This window comes from Cricetulus griseus, chromosome 5, assembly GCF_003668045.3.
Source record: "Cricetulus griseus strain 17A/GY chromosome 5, alternate assembly CriGri-PICRH-1.0, whole genome shotgun sequence".
In the NCBI taxonomy this organism is placed as follows: Eukaryota; Metazoa; Chordata; class Mammalia; order Rodentia; family Cricetidae; genus Cricetulus; species Cricetulus griseus.
The window spans coordinates 178,639,493-178,664,010 of NC_048598.1; the positions used below are offsets into that span (position 1 = coordinate 178,639,493).

At 41.9% G+C, this 24,518-nt stretch overlaps 3 pseudogenes and 1 gene segment (V, D, J or C); all 4 read left to right on the top strand.

Moving 5' to 3' along the window:
- LOC113838287 lies at positions 1-440 on the top strand (annotated as a pseudogene).
- Positions 441-12,144: 11,704 nt separating this feature from the next.
- Positions 12,145-12,691, top strand: LOC118237745. The segment is given in 2 exon segments: positions 12,145-12,190; positions 12,297-12,691. Coding segments are annotated over 2 exon segments (441 nt in total).
- A 4,589-nt stretch (positions 12,692-17,280) lies between these two features.
- On the top strand, positions 17,281-17,736 carry LOC118238910 (annotated as a pseudogene).
- Positions 17,737-21,789: 4,053 nt separating this feature from the next.
- LOC118238989 lies at positions 21,790-22,272 on the top strand (annotated as a pseudogene).
- The last annotated feature ends 2,246 nt before the right edge of the window (positions 22,273-24,518 follow it).

Genomic DNA, 24,518 nt, shown 5'->3' on the forward strand with positions numbered 1-24,518 from the left:
ATGGGATGGAGCTGGATCATCATCTTCCTGGTGACATCAGCTATAAGTAAGGGGCTCCAAGTTCCAGACTTGAGGAGGGGCCATGTTCTCAGGTGACAGTGACATCCACTCTGCCTTTCTCTCCACAGGTGTCCACTCCCAGGTCCAGCTGCAGCAGTCTGGGGCTGAGCTGGTGAAGCCTGGAGCCTCAGTGAAACTGTCCTGCTTCACTGAAGGCTTCAGGCTACACCTTCACGGACTATGCTATGCACTGGGTGAAACAGAAGCCTGGACAGGGTCTGGAGTGGATTGGATGGATTTCTCCTGGAAGTGGGGATACTAAGTACAACCAGAAGTTCCAGGGCAAGGCCACACTGACTGCAGACACATCCTCCAGCACAGCCTACATGGAGCTCAGGACTCTGACATCTGAGGACTGTGGGGTCTTTTACTGTGCATGAGACACACAGTGTTGCAACCACATCCTGATTGTGTCAGAAACCCTGGAGGAGCAGGAAGGTGCCCAGGGTCTGATATGAGAGAGAAGATCAGCCTGGGCAATTACTCGGAATATTCAATCTTAGTGTCTCTGTGACTGTTTTCTCATCCTAGTACTATAGAGCCTTTCTTAACTTTTCCAAAGCATAGGATGTCTGAGAATTATGTGATGCTAATTCAAGATGCTCCTACAATACACCATGGTAACCGCATCTTTATCAGTGACTACCTCCATTGACATGCTTCTTTAATAAAACAAAAATAAAGACAGGCTGTGTCAGTATATTCAGTATCCTTTAAATCTAAGGGTCTGGAACTTTTTCTGGTTTAGCTGGGAATACACTATTATATGAATTTGAACAGTAAAATACAAATCACCTGTATCAGGTCAAACAAAAACCTCTTACAAATTCAGTTTGCTGTATCTGATATCACAGCAAGTACTTTCTTTGAAGCTTTCCCCATGTATTTGTGGGGAGTCACTTTACCTTTGCTCATGAATCTAACATTTGACTTTTATTTATAAGTAAGTCTAATTGAATTTTTTGGCAGTAGTAATTCAATTTCATATTGTTTTATTCTGACAGATGAATGTGATTGTCATGCTGTGGAGTCCTCAGGATGTGGAATTTGCTACTTTGCTCAGGAAGCATTGGAGCTAGAGCAGTGGGAATCCAAGCTGAGAATGTAAGTGTCTGTTCATGTTATTAGGAGCCCCATGTACTCATTCTCCTGTTTCCTGAAATTGGATTCCCTTGGACACGAGTTCTAGACTGACCTTGATTGGAATTGACTGGACATTGGTCTCTGGTGCACAATACCCCTCCCCATACACAATATTTCTGTTCTTAGAGGCAGAAAAGACAACTTGAGACATCTATTGATCTTTGCTCTATTATAACATTGTCATGTCTGAACCCAATCATTTCTGTCTATGAATGTTGGTTTTTATTTTGTTTTGTTTTATTACTTATGAGAATGTACATACATAATACTGTTCAAACACTGTATATCGGAATAGGAGTAATTCTGTCTTGATATTATGGCAACAATTATTAAGACAACAATACCAGAAACAATATAGAAGTGTGATCCTTTGGCTTAAACATTTTTAACTTACATAAGGTTAACAAGCTGTGTAAAACAAATCCTGTAGCTAGCAAATCCAATTTCTTTCCCACCTGACCTCTCTCCTCTCACAAACATGAGCACTCTCAGGTAGACAGTTGATTAGGATGTCTGTTTTCCTGACAGTGTATTTAATTTCCTCCTGGAATTTCTTCTCAAAGCTCATCCTTGTCCTTCCTTATCCTCTGGGCCTTTTCCATCAGATCATAGAATACACAGGACGTGTCCCCTGCACCAAGTAAAGGTGGACAGAATTTCCTTGCCCTCCAAGGTATAGTGCCTACCTGCTCTGTTATGTAAAAAGTAAAGTTTCAACACCATCATGAAGAACTTTCTTGGTCTAATATCAGCCTCAGTTGATAGGTCAGGATATATAGGAAAGAGGGTTCCCTTTATTCTGAATTCTGGGAACCATCAACAAAAAGACTAATATTGTTATGAATGTTGGGATGCTGTTATATGTGAACTAGCTGGACCCACGCAAGGTTTATAGGGCTGACTTCTGTGGGAAGAGAGTCGATTTCTGAAGAGTAGACATAGCTTTGATCCTCCACAGAACTCCTTCTTATGGCTGCCCTGAGGCATCCTAATCACACCAGATTCCCAGGGCAACCCCCTGACCTATACAGGATTGCTGAGAAAGAATAAATTGTCTATAAACATTTGCGAGGAATCCCTACATGGGAATGAGAATCACCAATTGGAGACCATGCTATGTCAAAGTTAACAAAGAGGGACACAGTTCAATATTACACCAAGTGTATATGAACAACAACATTGCTAAATGTGTTTGTTTTGAGACAGCAAAATGGAAAACCAAAACAAATTAGTGATGCAGAGCCTGGGGAGTAAGAGCAGAGGGTTGAGAAAGTGTGTTCTCTCAGTTAACCACATACAAGGTCAAAGAGAACACCTCTGGTGGCAGTTAGAACCCTCCCCTAGGAGAATACAAGGCCAGTTAATTCCTATTTATGTCACTCCTGAGAATGCTACAATTACAGAAATGACGCAGTTCAAAGCCTCTCAATTACCATGAATACAGTACCTCTCACAGTAGAAAACTAGGACCTTTTTGGGTTGACAGTAGATGGGGTCCTATAGCAGAAAGGAGAAGTGTACATGTAACCAGAATCTATCTCCAATTGTAACATCTATCAAATGAAATTGGGATTTCTCTAAAGGAGTCTAACCGAGGAAACCCAGAAACCCTAAGCACAGGCTGCATGCAGGTCCATCAGCAGATGTCATCAGGACCCAATTCTAATGCATTTGAGAGGTTCCCTGTGTAATGATATCACCTGGATTTATTGAAATTTTATACATTTCTCTATTTATCTCTTATTTTATCCTACAGTTCCTTTGCCTACATAGTGCAGCTCTAATTTTGCATTTTTAGGGGATTCCTGAGCATGTAAATGAGGAGGTCTCTGCATCCACACCTGTTTCTTATGCTTTTCCTTGGGCTCTTTTCCTTCAGTTTTGTTTGTTTGTTTTGTCCTGTTCCAATGTGTTTGTTTTTCTTTGATCTCATTTTACTTCATTTTATTCACTAGAATTGTGATTGTTTTCAAAAGACAGAAAGGTGAAGCATATGGGTGGGGAGGACTTGGGGGTGGAGGAGGGAGGAGGGAGTATGGGATGCAGTTGATTCTACCAGCAGGCAATTGCTCTACATTCCACTGTACGGATGCAGCAAGAAGTAGGTGTGATTCAACAATATGACAGTGAGATAACTTTCTGGGAAAGAAGGAATCCCATCACATAGATGTAAAAGGAAATAAAAACTTAAACATTGTGGGCTTCTTAAGAACTAACCAGGAACTGAGGAAACCAAGTGTGAAAATAAAGTTAGCACTGACCTGTGCTTTAAAAATACAGGAGCAACAACTATGTTAATAGTAATAGTATTCATAAAATCCAGAAATTGGAAACAACCTAGATGGCCCTCAACTGAAGAATGGATAAAGTAATAGTGGTGCATTTACACAGTGGAGCACTACTCAGTGCTAAGAAACAAAGACATCCTAAATTTTCAGACTAATGGAAAGAAGTAGAAAAACATCACATCCTGAGTGAGGTAACCCATGCCAAGAAAGACAAATTCTGTATTACTTACTCATAAATGGTTACCAGACATAAAGCAAAAGACACACAGCCTACAGTCACAAACTCAGAGGAGTTAGAACCTTCTTCCAGAGATGGAATCAGATGTTGAAATCTACAAGTAACCATTGGGCAGAACTCCTGGAGTACAGTCAAAGTGAGGGAGGAGAGATAACAAGAACAAAGGAATCAAGGCCATGATGGGGAAACCCACAGTATCAGATGACCAGAGCTAGTGAGAGATCAGTGACTGTGGTCTGAGAAATGTGGAACCTACAAAAGACCGAACTAGATTTCCTCATAAAGGTAACAATGGTGCAGCTGGGAAAAGATATGAGGCCACTGGCAGGGGCATTCCAAGATCTAACTCTAATGCACAAACTGACTTATTAGAGCCCATTCTATACGGAGAGATACCTTGCCCATCCTAGACATAGAGGTGCAGGGTGGTAGGGAGGAGCCTTGTTCCGGCCTCAATAATAAGATTGGACAGATTTAGTAGAATTCCAAGGGGAGGACTTACCCTCTCAGAGAAAAGGATTAGAGATGGGAGGTGTGTGGGAGGGGAAACAGGGATTGGAATGTACAAAATAAATTAATACATAAAATAATAACTAAAATTAAAAAATATATGTTAAAAATAAATGATACCATAATAGAGAGAGTCGTTATAGGTTTAAAAAGAAATTTGGCACTAGGGAAATATTCAGAGATTTATCAGGATGACCTGACCTAACAATCTAAGCAATAGTGGACAGGCTATCTTAAATGCACTTGCCCTATAATGAGATTGATGACTACCTTTATGCCATCCTAGAACCTTCATCCATAGCTGATGGAAGCAGAGGCAGACACCCACTGATAAACACTGAGCTGAACTGTAATTTAGTTGCAGATAGGGAGGAGTGATGGGGTCAAGACAAAGGGGTCAAGACTAGGCTAGTGAAACCCACAGAAACCCCTGACCTAAACAAGGGGCAGCTCAGTTTTGGGAGCTGCAAAGTACCACGCCCAAAAGATGGTGCAGGTTTCCGCCTTCTGCCAGCCCAACGGCGAGTGCTCTCATAATTTGGTAAAGGCCATTTATCCTCTTAATTCTGCTTGGAGACAACCTATCCTGGCACAGCACGTACGGTTAGGTTATTGGTAGATGTAGACTATATCAGGCCCCGTCTTCCTCTACCCGGGGCCGCCATTCACTGTAAATCAAGGTTCCCGAATAAAACTGTGAGAAGAAGGTTCCTCAGTGTTGCGTCGTTCTTGCTGGTCAAGGGTGGACGCGACAAGTGGTGGCCCGTACAGGGAATCAGAACTTCTCACAGTCTGGGTGGCGCCGGTAAGTTCCCAAGGTAAGTGGGACAATAAGCCCCTCCAGAAAGAGGCAATAAGGTCTCCAGTAAGGAGCAATAAAAGCCCTCGGCAAAGAGGCAATAAAGTCTCTGGAGAGGAGCAAGACTGTTTGCGGCAAAAGCGAACTGAAAGTAAAACACCTCGCTCCTGCTTTAACTTACAGAGTGGGAGTAAGTGAATGGACCCCGCTATTATAGTGGTGATTTGGCTGCTCTTTAACATTGCAGTGTGGGCTTTTGTTTTTTGGTGGTGCTATCTGACTTGCACACCTTCGGAGCGCACAAGCTAAGACAAAAGCACAATGGGATCGTCACAATCACATCCAATTTTTCTGGCTCTTCAAGAGCTGCTTCATTCTAAAAATTTAAGGTTAACTATAGCCACATTGCAGAGGTTCCTGAATGAATGCAACACCATTGCACCCTGGTTGGCGGCCTCAGGCAATCTCTCGGTGGCTAGTTGGGATAAGTTAGGGAAAGACCTGGATTTTGCCTGGGAACAAGGAATGTTGAAGCCATGTGTTCGGCCGGTATGGCGACTGGTACACAGTTGTCTAGAGGACCAAGAAGGATATAAGAAAGCTATAGCGAATGGACAGGCTGCCCTTGAAATGCTTCAAGAAGAAAGATCAGAACAGTCAGAAAGTGAGAGAGGAAAGGAAAATTGGAGAGGGAATAAGAAGCGAGTCTATCCTTCTCTAGGAGAGCTGAGGAAGGAATTAAAAGAACCAGGAGAGGATTCAGAATCAGAGCAGGATCTATGTGAGGATGAGGAACTCACGGAGGATGAGGAGGGAGAGATTATTGAGCTCATGGAAAAACATTCCTTAAAAGTACCAAAAAAAACAGCGCCCTAAAATGTCAGCTGTAAAGCAAGGGCACCGTCCTATCGCTCCTCCCCCCTACTGCTCACAAGAGGAAGTAGGAGCTCCTGGTTGCTCCACCTTCTGTCCGGAAGTGTGGCATACTGTTCGCACTGAGTTCCGGATTGCTCGACCACTGGCTTATCCAGTTTTTATGGATGGTAACCAACAGAGATATCATGAGCCGATTGACTTTAAAATAGTCAAAGCTCTGGCAGAGTCGGTACGCACCTATGGGGTGACGGCAGCTTTTACAATTGCTCAGGTAGAAGCAGTCACTCGCTTCTGTATGACACCTAATGATTGGATGAATTTGGTAAGAGCTTGTTTATCGCCAGGACAGTATTTGGATTGGAGAGCTTTCCAAATTGAATTTGCCAATGATCAAGGTGCGGCTAACCACGCTGCTGGTAATCCAGCCTGGGATGTGGACATGCCTCTTGGTCAAGGAAAATCTTACAAAGATATTACAAGGTCCTATGGAACCCTTTTCAGACTTTGTGGCAAGAATGGTAGAATCTGCAGGACGAGTGTTTGGGGATCCAGATGCTGCTATGCCTTTGATCAAACAGCTGATTTATGAACAATGTACAAAGGAGTGTAGGGCTGCAATAACTCCATATAAAGGTAAAGGCCTTGAGGTCTGGATGAAGGGTTGTAGGGAGTTAGGGGGTCCTCTGACCCTTGAGCCTGGCACAGTAGGCCTGCTTATAGGAAGATCATCTGCAGCATTGAAAGGTCTATGAGTACATCCTGAGTTATAGATCCTGATTACATGGGTGTAGTAAATATCATGGTAGAATCTCCTAGAGGGATTACAGCCATTTCTCCTGGAGACAGGAGAGCACAGCTACTGCTATTGCCAAGTTTGCATGACAAGTTTCCAGCACAAGCCAGAGAGAGAGGAGAGGGAAGCTTTGGTTTCACTGGATCAAACTTAACTTTCCTAGCTTTAGACCTTGATCAACGTCCGACCCTTGAGGTAATTGTGAATGGTAAGAAAATCCTAGGCTTACTAGATTCTGGAGCTGATAAGAGCATCATAGCCACTAAAGATTGGCCCTCTGGCTGGCCTATACAGGTTTCTTCTCAAACTTTACAAGGTTTGGGCTATGCTAAGGCTCCTGATATGAGTGGTAGACAATTGCCTTGGAAAGATCAGGAAGGGCATTCAGGGACCATGTAACCTTATGTGTTAGACTTACCAATTTCACTATGGGGAAGAGATTTGTTAAAGGATATGGGTTTTAAACTCACAAATGAATACTCAGAAACATCTCAAGATATCATGAAACGAATGGGATACGTCCCAGGTCGAGTCCTCGGGAAACATCTACAGGGTCATACCAGTCCTATTATTCCACAACCGAGACAAAAGAATCTAGGTCTGGGTTTTCCCTAGGGGCCACTGAGGGAGGTATTCCTATTACCTGGAAAACGGAGGAGCCGGTATGGGTTCCTTAGTGGCCACTTTCCTCTGAAAAACTGGAAGCTGCTAGGACTCTAGTGCAGGAGCAGCTGGATCTGGGGCATATAAAATGCTCCGTATCTCCATGGAGTACTCCTATTTTTGTCATTAAGAAAAAATCTGGTAAATAGAGACTGCTTCATGATCTTAGAGCTATTAATCAGCAGATGCAAATTATGGGCCCTGTACAACGTGGTCTTCCACTTTTAACTTCTTTACCTGCATCATGGCCTATCATCTCTATAGATATTAAAGATTGTTTCTTTTCCATACCTTGGTGTGCCAAGGATTCAGGGCGTTTTGCATTTATGCTGCTCTCTTGTAATCATGAACAACCTGATCTAAGGTATGAATGGATAGTGTTGCCACAGGGGATGGCCAATAGTCCTATTATGTGTCAGTTGTTTGTAGCAGAAGCAATTTCTCCTTTGAGAGTGGACTTTCCAAAGATTAGATGTGTTCATTATATGGATGATGTTTTATTGGCTGCTAAAGATGATAAAACACTCAATAAGGCATATACAAAATTGGTAAAATTGCTTGAGATTCGTAATTTAGTCATAGCCTCAGAAAAGGTACAAAAGGACTCTGTTATTAACTATCTAGGGACTAAAATTCTCCCTCATACAATTATTCCACAAAAGATAGAGATTAAAAAAGATAATTTAAAAACTCTTAATGATTTTCAGAAGTTGTTGGGAGAATAAATTGGATAAGGTGTTATTTAAAATTACCTAATTATGAGTTGAAACCATTGTATAATATTCTCAATGGTGATTCAGCGTTAGATTCACCTAGGCAGTTAACCGCTGAAGCCAGAGAAGCTTTAAAGAAAGTGGAGACAGAATTACAAAATGCCAGCCTTTAACGGCTAATAGAAAATATGGATATTCTTTTGTGTGTGCTTGCAACATTCTCCCAGCCTACAGCTTTCCTGTGGCAAAATGGTTCGTTACTATGGATTTATTCTAAATCCTCCCCAGGAAAGACTATTGAATACTATCCTGCAGCGGTTGCTGACTTGGCTCAAAATGGGATATAGCAATGCATTCAATATTTTGGGAAACTACCAAATAAGATCATAATCCCATATCCTGCTCAACAAGTTAAGATACTTTGTGGAACTGTGGATGATTGGGCCATTCTGCGATGTGGATTTTCAGGAGAAATAGATAATCATTATCCAAAACACCCTCTAATGTCATTTTTTAAAGAACATCCAGTCATTTTTCCTAAAATGACTGCAGCAGCTCCTATTGCTGGAGCTGCAAACATTTTCACTGATGGATCCAAGACGGGCTGTGGAGCCTATATGACAGAGCATCAGGATCCAGCGCAATTTCAATATCAGCCTGGCTCCCCCAAGATTATTGAATGTAAAATTGTTCTTGAAGTGTTTAGAAATTGCCCGTTCTCCTTTAATCTGATTTCTGATTCGGCATATGTTGAGAATGCTGTTAAGGCCCTGGAGGTTGCAGGACCAATCAAACCTAATAGTACAGTTTGCAAACTCTTCCAGGAGTTGCAAAAGTTGATCTGGCATCGCGATCAGAAATTTTTTATTGTAGGGAGCCGTCCCTGCATTCTCCATTACAAGATGGCGCCTGCATCCGGCAGGCACCGAATGTAAACAAGTTAGTGCGCGCAGGCGCTGGGTAACTTTCCATTCCTTGATCTCTGCCTCTTCCGTGGTGTCATATGGTCCGATGAGCTGCAGCCAATCATGGGGTGACACGTCCGAGGCGGCGTTTGCCAGCCTTTATTAGGGGACAGGATTATTGGCTTAGAGTCTCTGCTCTGTAAGCTTATGCTCTCTCTCTCTCAAGATGCATTAAAGCTTTACTACAGAAGGATCCGAGTGTCCTGTGTTGTTCTTGCTGGCGAGACAATCACGCGGGACATTTTATACAACATATTAGAGCCCATACCAACTTGCCTGGACCTCTATCAAAAGGCAATGAGATCGTAGATCTCTGTACTAGAGGGGAATATGTATTTCTCGCTTCCCCTATGGAGCGAGCACAGCAATTTCACAAACATTTCCATGTATCTGCAAAAACTTTACAGCAAAGGTTTCAGCTATCTCGAACAGAGGCTAGACAGATAGTATTGAATTGTCAACAGTGTATAACCTTTTTGCACCCCCCTAGCCTGGGGGTCAATCCCAGAGGGTTATTGCCCTTGAAGATCTGGCAAATGGACGTAACTCATTTTTCAGGATTTGGAACTCTTAAATATATCCATGTGTCTGTGGATACCTGTTCAGTCATCATCCATGCCACCCCTATGAGTGGGGAAAAGGCTCGCAATGTAATTGGACATTGCCTTGAGGGGTGGGCTGCCTGGGGAAAACCTCAGCAATTAAAGACTGACAATCTCAATCTTTTACCTCCTTCTGTAAACAGATGGAAGTCCAATTAAACCATGGCCTGTGAACCAAAGAGTGAACCTGTTGCAGGAACAGGTGGATGATTTAGTAACCTTAACTTCCATAGGATGCATTCATTCCTTTTCTTCTTTGTGTACCACCTAAAGGATGGCCAACAATTTCACGGAGAACAGCAACCTGAGTTGGCAGCTGAGTGCCTACCTTCAGGGAAATTGGAGTCAACAGTTCGAGAACCTGACAGACACCCTGACACAACAGATTATTGCCGTGAATGCTACACGCCTGAGCCTGCCCACTGTTAATACCCACTTAACTACCCTTAAGCAAGCCTTTAGTTTAGTTAAGGAATGGGCTGGAGTAGGGGTTATGTTGTCCATGATGCTGTTAGCCATTTTTGTTTGCCTGTGGTGCCTATGCAGGATCAGGAAGTCACAAAAATCCCAAGCTGCCATGTTGGTACAGGCCTTTGCTGCTGTGGAAGCAGGACAGTCCCCTCAAGCATGGTTATCCATGCTGACAGACAAATAGATGTCTGTCTCGCTCTTGCTGAGTGAGTGATGCGTATCTGAATCAGTCATGCTCAATGACGGGCACCTACCCTCTTGCTGAGCGAACAAGCATACATGTGTTCCCTTCAACCTAAGACAAGAGCCTGTGAGGGCGACACAGTGACTCTTTGACGGGTAAGATAGGGACACTGGGGTTGAACCTAAGACAGAGATGACTGAAATCTGACAACAGATACTGTAGGGAGCTGCAATATACCGCGCCCAAAAGATGGTGCCGGTTCCCGCCCTCCACCAGTCCTACGGCGAGCGCTCTCTGTGGTAAACAACTCCTAATCTGGTAAAGGTCATGTATCCTCTTAATTCTGCTTGGAGACAACCTATCCTGGCGCACCAGGTAGGGTTAGGTGATTGGTAGATGTAGAATATATCAGGCCCCGTCTTCCTCAACCCGGGGCCACCACCATTTACACTGTAAAGCAAAGAGGTTCCTGATTAAACTGTGTTGAAGAAGATTCCTCTGTGTTGCATTGTTCTTGCTGGTCAAGGGTGGACGCTGCAATGATGTTTACATATTTTCTGTTACATGTCATCTCAAAGATATTATCAAATCTTCTAATTCAACCTGCAGTTATTTTCAGGCTTGGTTGAAGCTATGATGCACACCAAAACCTGTGAATGCATCTTTCAACATTAAGATTGAAAGAATTTGAGACAGCCTGGCTTCCAGGGGCTCAATTGTTTTCCTTATTCATTAACCTGAACTACAGTCTATGTAGCCATGGAGGTGAAACTCAGAAGCCCTAGCTGTTAGACACTTACTTGTATTTATTTTTCATTATCAAACCAATATTTAAACTAAGTTTATTATTATCAATTAGACAGTAAAGCTTAAGAAGAAATCATCTTCAAAATAATGCACAGGTAGATATGTCCAGTAGAATGGAATGTTTCCACATGAGAACACACTGTATTACAGGCAGTGGGGGTCTCCCCACACCCATTCACACCATTCAAGATACCAGAGAAAGATGGCAGCAGAAAAAAATGAAAAGGAACAACAGAAGCAAAAGACATTCTTGAGTCTGTGGACTCCAGGTTTTGCCAATCAGAGATTCATCCATCGGGGGCTTCACATCCTGGTGAGGTGACAGCTGAACCTCAATTGCCCCCTGCTGCTCCTCTGACGGGGCCACCTGCAGACACAGAAGTCAAAGCTCAGCTCCCCTTGAAGTTCAGCTTCTCAGTCATTCCCGATTTCTAGGGACAAATAGGTAAACATGCAGCAAAGGAAAACTGAATTAGATGATAAAACAAGAAATACACAGACTGTCTGGAAAAGGCTCATGCATGTGATTAGCTGAACACTGGAATTCAGGCATGTCACATGACCTCCATACAGAAAGGGAGTTCCCCAACTCTGGCAGCAGCTGCAAACAAAATTAAAGCTATGGAAGGAGTTTTAAGTTCACCAGGAATGAGGTCCACACAGTAGTGCTGACTTCACAAATAATGAGCACTGCAAAGCAATGTCACTGCTCTCCTAATCCCAGATGTGGAGAATTAAGTTGAAATGAACATGAAAATGAGTCTCTATAGAAAAAGGGATAATAGGAGATGATTTGAAAATGATATAATTTAATAACATTTCCCCAACATTAACATCATGATGTGATTCCTCCAGCACATTCACAAATAACCCAGGACCTGACACCTCCAGGCTCACTACAGAGCTTGCTATAAAGCAGGAAGACATGCAAATGGGCCCTCTCTCTGCTCATGAAAAGCAGCCCAGTCCTGACCTTACAGCTCAGAGAGAGGAGCTCAGCTGTGGATCCCAAGACTTCACTCAGGGATCAGCATGGAGTTGGGGCTGAGCTGCATTTTCCTTGTTGCTCTTTTAAAAGGTAATTTATGGAGAGCAGTAGATGCTGACTGTGTGAGTGGACATTAATCTGAGGGACAATGGACATGTGTGATGATTTCTTGACCGGGATTTTTCTGTGTTTTCAGGTGTTCAGTGTGAGGTGCAGCTGGTGGAGTCTGGGGGTGGCCTGGTGAAGCGTGGCGGGTCCCTGAAACTCTCCTGTGCAGAGTCTGGATTCACCTTCAGTAGCTACTGGATGGGTTGGGTCCGCCAGGCTCCCGGCAAGGGGCTGGAGTGGGTTGGATATATTAATAAAGATGGCAGTTACATAAACTATGCACCATCCGTGAAGGGCCGGTTCACCATCTCCAGAGACAATGCCAAGAACACTCTGTACCTGCAAATGTACAGTGTGAAGTCTGAGGACACCGCCACTTATTACTGTGCTAGACACACAGTGAGGGAATCTCAGTGTGAACCCAGACATAAACCTCACTGTGAGGCCGCTCACGGTCACCAGAGGGCGCACAGCACACACTGAACACACGTTCATCCCACAGACTATGAAGGCATAACTGAGCAATCTTCTCAGCAGCTTAGCCTCCTTTCATCTTCTAGTTCCCAAGAAAGTCTCTTTAAATATTTGTGCTGTCGGTTAATGTTGTCATCAAAATATCTCCTGTGTTTCTGCTGTTATTTAAGAAACATGGATGTTCCTGTGTCTTTTTTCTAAGATTCAATCAGATCCTCAGTCAGATTTCTTTATTAGAGTAGCATTTATATTTAAGGGGAAATCAAGGGTAAGAAGGGGCCCATTACAGGTGCACTAATGCTCCCAAGGCTCAAACCTCCTTGCCCCTCCTGACAATGGTGCAAATCAGGTTCACACATGATCCAGCTGTGCATTTAGCTAATTCAGTTTATTTCTCCATGAATTTCATCTCTGCACATCATGGGTTTTATATAAACTTGTCCTTCAGGAAAGTTATTTCAGTGTCTGTGTGGAGATGGGATTTCAAGGATGGTTTATTGTCTTCTAATTGACCTGAATATGGGATCACACCACCAGGAAGGCATTGAACATCTGCATCTGATCACATGATAATGTTCATGAGAAGTGAGATCTACACACCTAGAAAATCTCTCACACACAATTGGGCATTTTATGTAAATCTAACAGAGATCACTTTGGGTCTGGGAGGTGTCACATTAGCAATGACAGAGCCAGATCATTTCTCTAAGAGCCACAGAAATTCCCGCTTTGTTCTCTGAGAAGTTCCTCTCACTGTGCAAAAAACATGAGAAAGTTTGTCTTAGTAACTTTTCTGTAGCTGAGATAAAACAGCAAGACCAACTGTGATGAAGGAAACATGTAAGGAAAGAAAGAACTTAGTTGGGATTATGGTTTCCAACAATCGAGTCCAAGATTTGCAAACCAAAGCCTGAGTGGCTGGAGCAGCAGTTGGTGGCTCATGTCTTGATCCACAAGCAGGCAGCAGAGAGGCACAGTGAAAACGCCATGAATTCCTAGAACCTCTAAGACTTCCCCCATTGACTCACATTCTCCAACAAGACCACACCTACTTGTACTTCCCAAAGAGTGCCTTATGAGAGGACCAAGGATTCAACATACTAGACATTGGGGGACCTTCCAACTCAAACAACCACAGCCCCAGTCACTGAAAGGAATACAGGATTGGCAGTTAGTAACATACAAGGAACATGGATGTTGGAGAATGTGGAGACCTTTCTGACAGGGAGAGCAGGAAATGACAGATTCATTTACATGAGACCAGGAAGGTTGGGCAGACCCCGTCCTGTCCATGAAAAGTGGTTTTCCACCAGGTGTGATGTTCCACATTGTATGCTAAAAAGATCCACAAGAATCCACTTAGTGAAAGCTGAAGGTGGTATTTTATGATGAGGTCATATCTCAGGGACAGGAATGGCTCTGCATTTGGTAACAGAGACCAGTCTGCTGCCCCAATGTTCTGCTTCACACTTGCTGTGTTTAAGAAGAGCAACATTAAATCTACATCTTGATGACCTTTAGAGAGGGAGAGCTTTTGGCATGCTCATTCCTAAATGTGATGTCTTTGTCACAACCCTCCAGTCAGTGCTCAGTAAATATGAAGAAGAGTGGCTGGAATGATTGCAAGAACCACAAGGTATGGGCAGCATCATGGAAACTGTTTCTAGGACACAATTTAGCAGATGTGCATATGAACTCTGGCACTGTGAACAAGACACAGAGAAGCTCAAGCCTGTGCTTATTTCTTGCTTGTACAAATAAAGCTTGTCTGGAGATCAGAGGATGGAGCTTACCACTAGCTAACCCTAGAGGTCTGGAGGTCTGTGCAGACAGACAGAAGGTGAGATGTCTTGGCAGGCAGAGGATATAAGTAGGAAGAAACTGTAACTTGCTCTCATTTCTGCTGGGAAGCTAATGATGTAAGGGTATCTTTGGTTTGCTCCTTCTCTCTGATCTTTCAGCCTTTTCCTCTATATCTGACTCCAGGTTTTTACATTTTAGGCCAATTAAGAGCTCTACTTACACACACCAGGTGAAATCCAAGCATGGAGGGGTGTCATTGGGCACTAAGAACCACTCTTAGAAATGAAGCCATTCACAATTGAAAACTGCTGGGTGGAAGTCAGTTTTCCAAATTAGAGAGACACGGGTGATATCAACCACACTTCAGAGGAAAGGTTTGAGAACAAAACAGGGACTGTGTTGAATTTTCATTTTATTTGTGTTTTTTCTGTTTTGCATTTTAAGTGAGAGAAAAACCTGAAAGTAGTGGAGCATCTGTTATAATTTAGGTGTGGAGCAAAAATTAGATTAAATCAAATTCAAAAATGAGAAATGCACATGTGTAAACACCAACACAATGGATCCAGTAATTATATTCTTGTGTCCTATTCACACACAATCATGGGTAGAGTAGACATTAACAATGCATTTTTATACTATCACTAGTCTTTGAAATTTGTTTTTTTTTTTGTCTTTGAAGTTTGGTTTTGAAAGTCACAGGCTGTCAAATCACAATTTTCTAAATCAATAACATTACCTTATATTTAAGTTATGAATAAGGTACAGAAACAAAAGGCTGGGATGCTAACTTGCTGTCACATGTCATCCTTTCTGGTTCAAATGCTAAATATACATCATTAAACAATTGTGGAATTTTAATTCCCTGTGTTTTCTGACTTTGTTCCCTTCCACTGTCACCTCAGCCTCTGGGAATCAGAACAATGCTCTGCATACCAGGATTTCTGTCTTTTCATTCTCCCTGTAACTCAGGTCAGGCAGCATTTGTCTTCATGTCCCTGGATTGTTTCACTTGGTGTAACTTATTTAGGAACATTAAATTTCACACACAGGACAGTTTTCATCATCTCAAGACCACATCACAGTATTCTCATAGATTCTCTATGCCATCCTTTCTTTGCCAATGACTTCTTCCTCAAATACAGTGATTAATTTCTTCTTAATCATTTTATTGTATCGTTAGTTATTTTATGCATTTATGACATATTTTGATGATAATGATCAGCTAATCATCCCATTAACTCCTCAATTCCAACACCCCACAAACCACTCTCAGCTTCATAGTGAAGTCCTTTTCTTATCTTGACTCCTAGGAATGATCCTGCCATAGTTGCAGATGTTGGTGTAGACCTCTCATGTACACACAGCCCTGTCTCTCACATGTAGCCTATTGGCTGACAGGGAGAACTTATGGTGAAGCTGTGTTTTGTTTGGTGAAGAGTGCACACCAGTCTCACCACACTCGTCTACAGACAAACCAATGAAGTGTCTTATGTGTGTATCAGCCTTGTTATCTCTTATTTCAGACAAGTTATATTAAGTTATGTGATGAACATTCCAATGTGTAATTAATCTGTGAATCCAAAAAATTCAAAATGCAGGATTTCTTTATATATCTCTGAACTTACAGAAGCATTATTTGAAAAGGGCTATCAGGTGTTTTCTATTTTTAAAATATTATTGTTTTCTTGCAACTCAGTTACCTACATAAGTTTATATGGGCTCATGGTCATATTCATACTGTGTGAATATTTTCAAACTTTCAATGTGCAGTGGTCAGCCCTGAAATCACCTACATTAAAGAATAAACAAACTGAGCAGGTTGGATGTATATATTTATGCATAATTGTGTGTGTGTGCACATGTGTGTGTAAATAGATATTAGGAAAAAGGGGGATATGAGTTTGGGAGTGGAGTTTGGGGAGGCATCGTGTATGAATGTCTTTATTTTTTCTTTTGTTATTATTTTAAAACATCTAACATTGATTTATAATGCCTATGGTATTTCACACCATTTTTCTTTGTTTATTGTTTCTAATTTCTTTTGTAATCTCTGTCTCTTTTTATTATATATATATATATATATATATATATATATATATACATTCATGTCATCAGAAGTGGCAAATTGTTTTCAATTTTCAACAATGGATGAACTTCATTTTCTCTTTGTGATTGATGTTCTGGCTAGTAACAAGTACTATCTTGACTAAACTGGTTCAACATAGGATAATTATGTTGTTCCTATATAAGGACCAACCTTTTAACTCCACATTTCTTTATCACTATAGGAAGCAAACAAATAAACAAAAGGAAGGTATTTAAAGAACAAAATAACCCACAAGAAACACACACCTGCAGCATGCTGAAAAAGAAAACATTAATAGCTTATTATATGTGAAATGAGATTGCAAATTTAGGAGTATTAGTTTTATCCTCATTAAAACCATCACATGTAAATCAATTTTGTCAGGAAAAGGACCTAATGACTTGGTTGGTATTCTAATTGTAAATGGAGAGATTAGGCCATGATGTTATATCCACAGGGTCTGCAAAGGTCTCAGGAATCACTACTTCCTCTGACAGGATGACAATTTGGAACTCAGCATCCTGCTGACTGATCCAGGTGTCCTCTACCTCCTTCTTCTCAACATGGACTAGGTCCTTATCTAAGAAGTACCCTGCTCATGAATATGCAAATCACATGAGGCTATGGTGGTAAATACAGGGATGTCCACACCACCAACAACATATGATCAGTGTCCTCTCCACAGTCACTGAGATCACAGGTCCTCACCATGGGATGGAGCTGGATCATCCTCTTCCTGGTGACAGCAGCTACAGGTAAGGGCTCCAAGAACCAGTCATGAGGAGGGGCCATGCAGTCAGGTGACAGTGACATCCACTCTGCCTTTGTCCCCACAGGTGTCCACTCCCAGGTCCAGCTACAGCAGTCTTGGGCTGAGCTGGTGAAGCCTGGGTCCTCAGTGAAGTTGTCCTGCAAGACTTCTGGCCACACCTTCACTAGCTATCTTATGAGCTGGGTGAAACAGAAGCCTGGACAGGGCCTGGAGTGGATTGGATGTATTAATCCTTCTTAGGGTAATACTGACTACAATCAGAAATTCAAGGGCAAGGCCCTACTTACTGTAGACAAATCCTCAAGCACAGCCTACATGGAACTCAGCAGCCTGACATCTGAGGACTCTGCAGTCTATTACTGTGCAAGACACAGTGTTTCAACCACATCCTGAGTGTGTCAGAAACCATGGAGGAGCAGGAAGCTGGGAAGACAGATGAGATCAGCCTGGATACTTACACAGAAATAATTATTCTGTGTGTCCCATTTTTACCCTACTTCTAACAGTCTTACATAGTGTTTGTCATTTTTTCCAAATAATATCTGATAATGAAGTGGTCCTTATTGGTTTTCATTCAGTAACCAGATCTTGAGGAGATTTTTATCGGGGAACACCTACATTGACATACTTCTGCTTTAATGAAACAGAGAATAAGAAACTATGACCATACATTATAATGTGTGTGTGTCTGTGTGTGTGTGTGTGTGTGTGTGTGTGTCCTTAAATCTAAGACACTAGGATATTATTGGGAATACACTATAATATGAATTTGGCTAGGAAAATAAAAATCAACAATATCAGAACAAACAAAAACACTTTTCAAAATTCAGTGATGTAAGAGCACACAAAATACTTTGGTGGAAGATGTCTCCATAGATTGTGGGGAGTGTCTTTACCTTTCCATTAATTACAATTCTATGTGATCATTTATTGGGAGGTCTGATCCTGGATTGCTTTGTTAGTAGTAATCACATTTCTTCTCAATTGAGAGATGAAGATGGCCCGAATGTCACACTGTGGAGTCCTCTGGCATAGAATCTGTTACTCTCTCAGCATTCTGGGCTCCTGATCACTAACACTGGGCCAGATCATGGGGATCCTAAACTGATAATGTAAAAGACATTGATGTCATCAGGAGCCCTGGGTGATCACTGCCCTGTTTCCTGAAATTGGATTGTCTTTGCAACACATTTTAGGGTGACACTGACTGACATTAACTGGACATCAGTGTATGTCACAGGATTATCCCGCCACCCCCACACCAACACACACACACACACACACACACACACACACACACACACACACACACACAGAGAGACAGAGACAGAGACTGAGTAGATTTTTTTATCGAGATGTCAAGGGCCACTAATGACCTCTACTGACTTTTGACTCTGTTATTACTTTCACATATCTGTATCTAAGCAATTCTGTCTATGTAGGATTTATTGTTTTTCTTCTGTTTTAATTAGGAGAACACACATTCCTTGGCTCTACAAAGGCTGAATATCAGGAAAAATAATTCTGCCATTGACAGCAAGGCTACTGTTTTTATTAAAGAAATTTCTTGTCCTCCAAGGCCCACTGTCCTGCCAATCCCTTATTTGCAGCATAAAGGTTGAACACCGTCATGAACTCTTGCTTAGACATAAGCAACAGAGTCAGCAAAAAGGGTTCCCTTATCTGTGAATGCTGGGGAACTATCAACAGAAAGATTAAAAGTAATATGAATGCTGAGTTGTTGTTAGATTGGACTAGCTGGACTCATGCAAGGTGCATGGGGCTGACTTCTGTGTGGACAGCCTGGAATTCTCAAGAATAGACAAAGCTTCCATTCTCCACAGAACTCCATCTTAGGACTGCCATGGTCCGTCACAGTCACAAGAGATTACTAGGACAACCTTCCTGACCTGTACAAAATTGCTGAGAGAGTATAAATCTGTATACAAACATTTCAGAGCAATCCATACATAGGAGTGAGATTAATCAATTTGAGACATTGTTCTATTGAAGAAAACACACAGGAACACAGTCTGAAATATCATTATGATTTACAATAAAATCAAGTCCACATGATCAATAACATTGATAAGTATTTTTACCATGAGACATCAAAAAGAAAAACCAAAATAAATCAGTTATGTAGAGCCTGGGGAGTAAGTGCAGAGGGGCCAGCAAAGGTGTTTCCTGACTCTACTCAGAGTTTATTCCTCTCAGTAAACCACACATAAGGCCCAGGAGACCATCTCCAATGGCAGTTAGAACCCTCCCCTAGAAAGATACAAGGTCAGTTATTTCCTAGTGTGTATGTCACTCTCCTGGGAATGCTGCAAAAAAGCAAATGACACAATTCAAAGACTCAATCAACATGTAGACAGTACATCTCATAAAAAATGAAATCCTCAATTGGAAACTAGGACTGGACAGTCGTGTCTCATGGAGAGGCAATCTCAAGGTTCTTCATGCTGAGTCTCACCCAATCAGGACAGAGGTCATGTTGGGGAGGGGACAGGTCTGGAGGGATGGATGGACACCAGAGCAGGTTCCATGAGTGAGCACTCATGATTTTTCTCTGTTGTGTTGCAGAGGCACACATTGTTCCTTCATTAGTTTGAAAATGTTTATAACTATTGACCTGATGTTCAGAAATGCTAATTGAAACACAGTCCTCCCCAGACTAATAATTAATACAAAGAGAGAGTTAAATTTCAAAATTAAAAGTTACTCCCAGAAAAATAATAGTGTATAGAATTTATATATCATTGTTCTTCAATACTGGGTTTCACGCACCAGACTTTTACAGGAATTAACAGTAAGCAACATCCTTTAAAACAATTTCTTCAATTTAATATATAGACTCATCATGTATAAAACTTTACTAATTCTTCTAAAATTATCAAATTTGTATTGTAATGGCCTTTGTACACCTAAAAATAGAGGGTGTTGTCTATTGTGAAAATTCAATTGATTAAAAATAAATCAGACCAAATTATATCAGAAATAAATATTGATAATATTTTTAATTTTTCCCTGTTACTTGTTTTTGTCTCTTTCATTTGGTCTAGGCATTTAAATTTCTAATACTCCCAACACAAACCTCCTTATAAAGAGCTGGAAATGAAAACAAGGCCTCCCTTTGCTCTTGAAAACCAGCACAGTCCTAACCCCGCAGAACCTGCTGAGGAGCCCAGGCCTGGATACCAAGGCTTCCCATTGAGTGATAGCACTGAAGGAAAGCCACTCACAATGGAGCTGTGCATGAGGGGAGATTCCCTTGTTGCTTTTAAAATTTTAAGTATTTTTTTGAGAATTTCTCAATCTTAGTACTGAGGCAGTCAATATCCCCACTCAAATTCTTCTTGTGTCCAACTCATGCTCAGTCTCAAATTCATGACTTCTTCATCTGTACATAATACGTTTCCTGTCTCTCTGCTTCTCTCTCCTCTCTCTCTCTCTCTCTCTCTCTCTCTCTCTCTCTCTCTCTGTGTGTGTGTGTGTGTGTGTGTAACATTGGACTCAGTTGGTGGTGAAAGGAAAGCAAATGCTTGGGGATCCAGAGTACAGAAGGGTGTGGCTGGAAGGAAATAGTCCCATCGGGTGTTTTAGGGAGGTCACAGAAGAGCAGGTCTTTATTGTAGTTGGGGAAGGTCCGACCTGGAGGAGCTAAATGTTAAATACAGGTCATCAAAATGTGTTTTAATCATTGTTGAAGCAGAACCACAGTGTTTATATTCATATAGTTGTTCTATTGTTTTGTTGAGGGTCAATAGTGGACCTTTATGCCTGATATGCTGTACCACTCAGCAACAATGTGTTAATTCAGCTTAACAAATGCTTTCACTATTCACCAACCCATTTTTTTTAAAAATGATTTTGGTTTCGTTTTGTTTCTCTGAGTTTCTTATTAAATATGTAATTATCTCACAAAACCAGAAAAGAATTTAAAAAAGAGAACAATAAATTAAGGTTGAAAAGTTTTATTTCTTTTTTAAAACCTAAAATGATACTAATTACATTTTCTTTTTTTCCTATTCATTCTTTTTCACTCTTCCTTCTAACAAAAAGCTCCATACAGACCAAGCATAACTCAAACCCTTGATTCCCATGCCCCATTCTCTTGTCTACAATGCAGTCCTGGGAATAAACATAGGGCTTCAAAAATGCAAAACAATACTCTAGCAACTAAGCTGTGGCCCTGGAGAGTAAGTGATGCTTCCATACCATAAACTCCACTTTGGTCTTTATTTCATCTCAGACGTTTGCACCCTTGTTTGTCTCCACTAAGCTCCTGGCGCTGAGTTCATGACATAGCAGGAAGACATGCAAATTATGTACCCCTCTGCCCATGAAAACCAGCCCTCAACCTACATCTCTGACCAAGGCACCCAGGTCTGGACTCACAGGTCCTCCCATTCTGTGGTCATCACTAAACACTCAACACTAAGCATGGATTTGATACTGAGCTGGGTTTTCCTTGTGGCTCTGTTGAAAGGTAATTTATACATAAGGAGAGATACTAAATGTTTGGGCAAATGTAAGTGAGAGGATTATTAGACATCTGTGAGTGTGTACTGACAGAATTCTCTGTTTGCAGGCATCCAGTGTAAAGTTCAGCTGGTGGAGTCTGGTGGGGACTTGGTACAGCCTGGAAGTTCCCTGAAACTCTCCTGTGCAGCCTCTGGATTCAGCTTCAGTGACTCCCGGATTCACTGAGTCCACCACGCTCCAGGGAAGGGACTGGAGTGGGTGGGAAGAATTAAGCACAAACCTGACAATTATGCAACAAGTTATGGGGAGTCCCTGAAAGGCAGATTCACCGTCTCAAGAGAAGACTCCAAAAGCAGCCCCTATGTGCAAATGAACAGCTTAATATCCGAGGACACCGTCATTTATTACTGTGCTGCAGACACAGTGAGGACTTCAGTGTGAACCTGACACAAACCTCCCTGCAGGAGTGCTCAGATCCAGCAGGGGGCGCATTGCTCACAGGGAAAACCAGCACCTTGCAGGAATAGGTGCAGATGTCACTGAGTGTTCCTGGGTTCTCAGTCTCAGCTGGCACTCCATCTGATGATTTCCCATAATGTTCTCTGCATTTAGGGTCTGTAAGGAAGGAAAAACAGAGTTCAGTTTTCCCTCCATGAAAACACACACACACACACACACACACACACACACACACACACACACACAGGGTCTAAATAAACTAAATGCTAAAAATCACCCCTGTCTGCAGAATTGGCTGCTGTTGTCACCGGGATCAAATGTTATTGAATCTTAAAATTTGTCAAAATCCTGTTTTTCCAACTCTTATGCTTCCCCCACGTAAAGCATATAATGTCTTCCTTAAGTAAAGTCTCTTGACAACAGACAGGCAGTATCTACACCCTATATTTGATTCTGTGTTTTTCTGGAACTATAAAGCTTCATAAGCAATGAAGAAGACTATTAATGTGGAACCTCTTTCTCATGAGTGTTCTCATAGGATTACACATTTTTCATGATTTTCAGTGGTTGATTTGATATCAGGTATCCCATCCATAAAAACTTAAAGATGGTGTCCAAGTCTAGTAAGTCTTCACAGACATTTTCCTTGATTTGTATAGTCCAGGTGTTTCATCAGGAGACATGCTCCTCTCACAATACTGACCCATGAGGTAATGGAGGAACGGAGTGTAGAAGTCATCTGTAAACATCTCCACACATAACTAGCAGAGCAGACACTCCAGACATCTCCAGAAACACATCTGTACTGCTTCTTGTTTCAGATGAGATATCTGACCACAGAGGACACCATAGAGTCTCCATCTGTTGGAGAATCAGAATGAGACGTTATGATCCAGGTCCCAGATACAATCCTGTCTGCAAAGGGACCCAAGGGTAGTGCAAGTGGCACTTGGAACATTCAGTGGTTCAGCAGCATGAAATATGGCACAGAAACTGAAGAAACTGTTGGTGTTTATGATTAGTGAAAGAGGTCCAGGCAGAGAAGTGAGAAATGATCCTCAGAGAGAAGTTTGGCTGAGAATGCTAGGAATCAATGTGTGCATATTTTCAATGAAAACCCTACACAGTTTCACACACATTGCACCCACTCAGCACACATCGTGACACATTAATCTACCTCAGGAGAGGACGCTCACACCATCTCTCCTACATCCCACAGAGCCCAGATATTTGTGAATGAATTCCATTGTGAGAGGAGGCTGTCTCTGTGAACCCACACAGAGGAAGAAGGCAAAGACTCCTGTACATTGTCACCATGAGAGCCATCAGCAGAGAACCATAATGGACTTTGAAGTGAATCCTTTTTATAGACATTGCTCAGATCAGAGCAGAAGAAGCTGAAATTCCAGGGTAAGCCCATCCAGCACCCTCACTTGTAGGGATAAATCTTCTTTTTTGTTGTCTAATGAGAGTGGGTTTCTCTCTGTGGCTTTGAAGCCTATCCTGGTAATCGCCCTAGAGACCATGCTGGCCTAAAACACAGAGATCCTCCTGCCTCTGTCTCCCGAGTGCTTGGATTAAAGTCGTGTGCCTCCACCGCCCAGCTGGGATAAATCTTTAAGGAGGTGTTGTCTAGAGACAGCAGCCCTCTGAAATTAAAGTCCCCCGAACATCATACCACTTCTAACCAATGTTAGAAGAGAAGGCATGCAACTGACTGGTTCCAGCTGCTTCTCTCCGGTAATGTTAAGCACAACTGATTAACAATCCTGAAGTTAGAAAAAAATCTTAAGGAATAGCCTGGCTATTCGAAAAACAAGCCCACACTGACACACTCTGTCACTCCTTTCCTCACTCAGTAGGACCACACAGTCCTCTGCTCAGCCTTTTTTCTCTTAGTCAGGTCCATCCCCAGTGTAAAACATATCTCAGACTAAAATATTCCTCTCAGGGGACCTGTAACAGAATTCCCATAACAAATAAAACAGGGAAAAAAATTAAAAACTGCAAGTTTATGAAGCTGAAAACTTCCGTTTTGTTTTGTTTGGAGTGAGGGACAAAAGTTCAGAAAAGAAAATTGATTTTTGTCATCACTTGATACAATCACAGTCCTAGATCATCAGGGGTCTGGGTTGAGAACAAGGTCCTTTCTATAGAACAGCTGAGCACTAGGACCCTGAAATCATGCCAGGGAAACATCAAATGAAATTTCCCCTAATGCTTTGCCC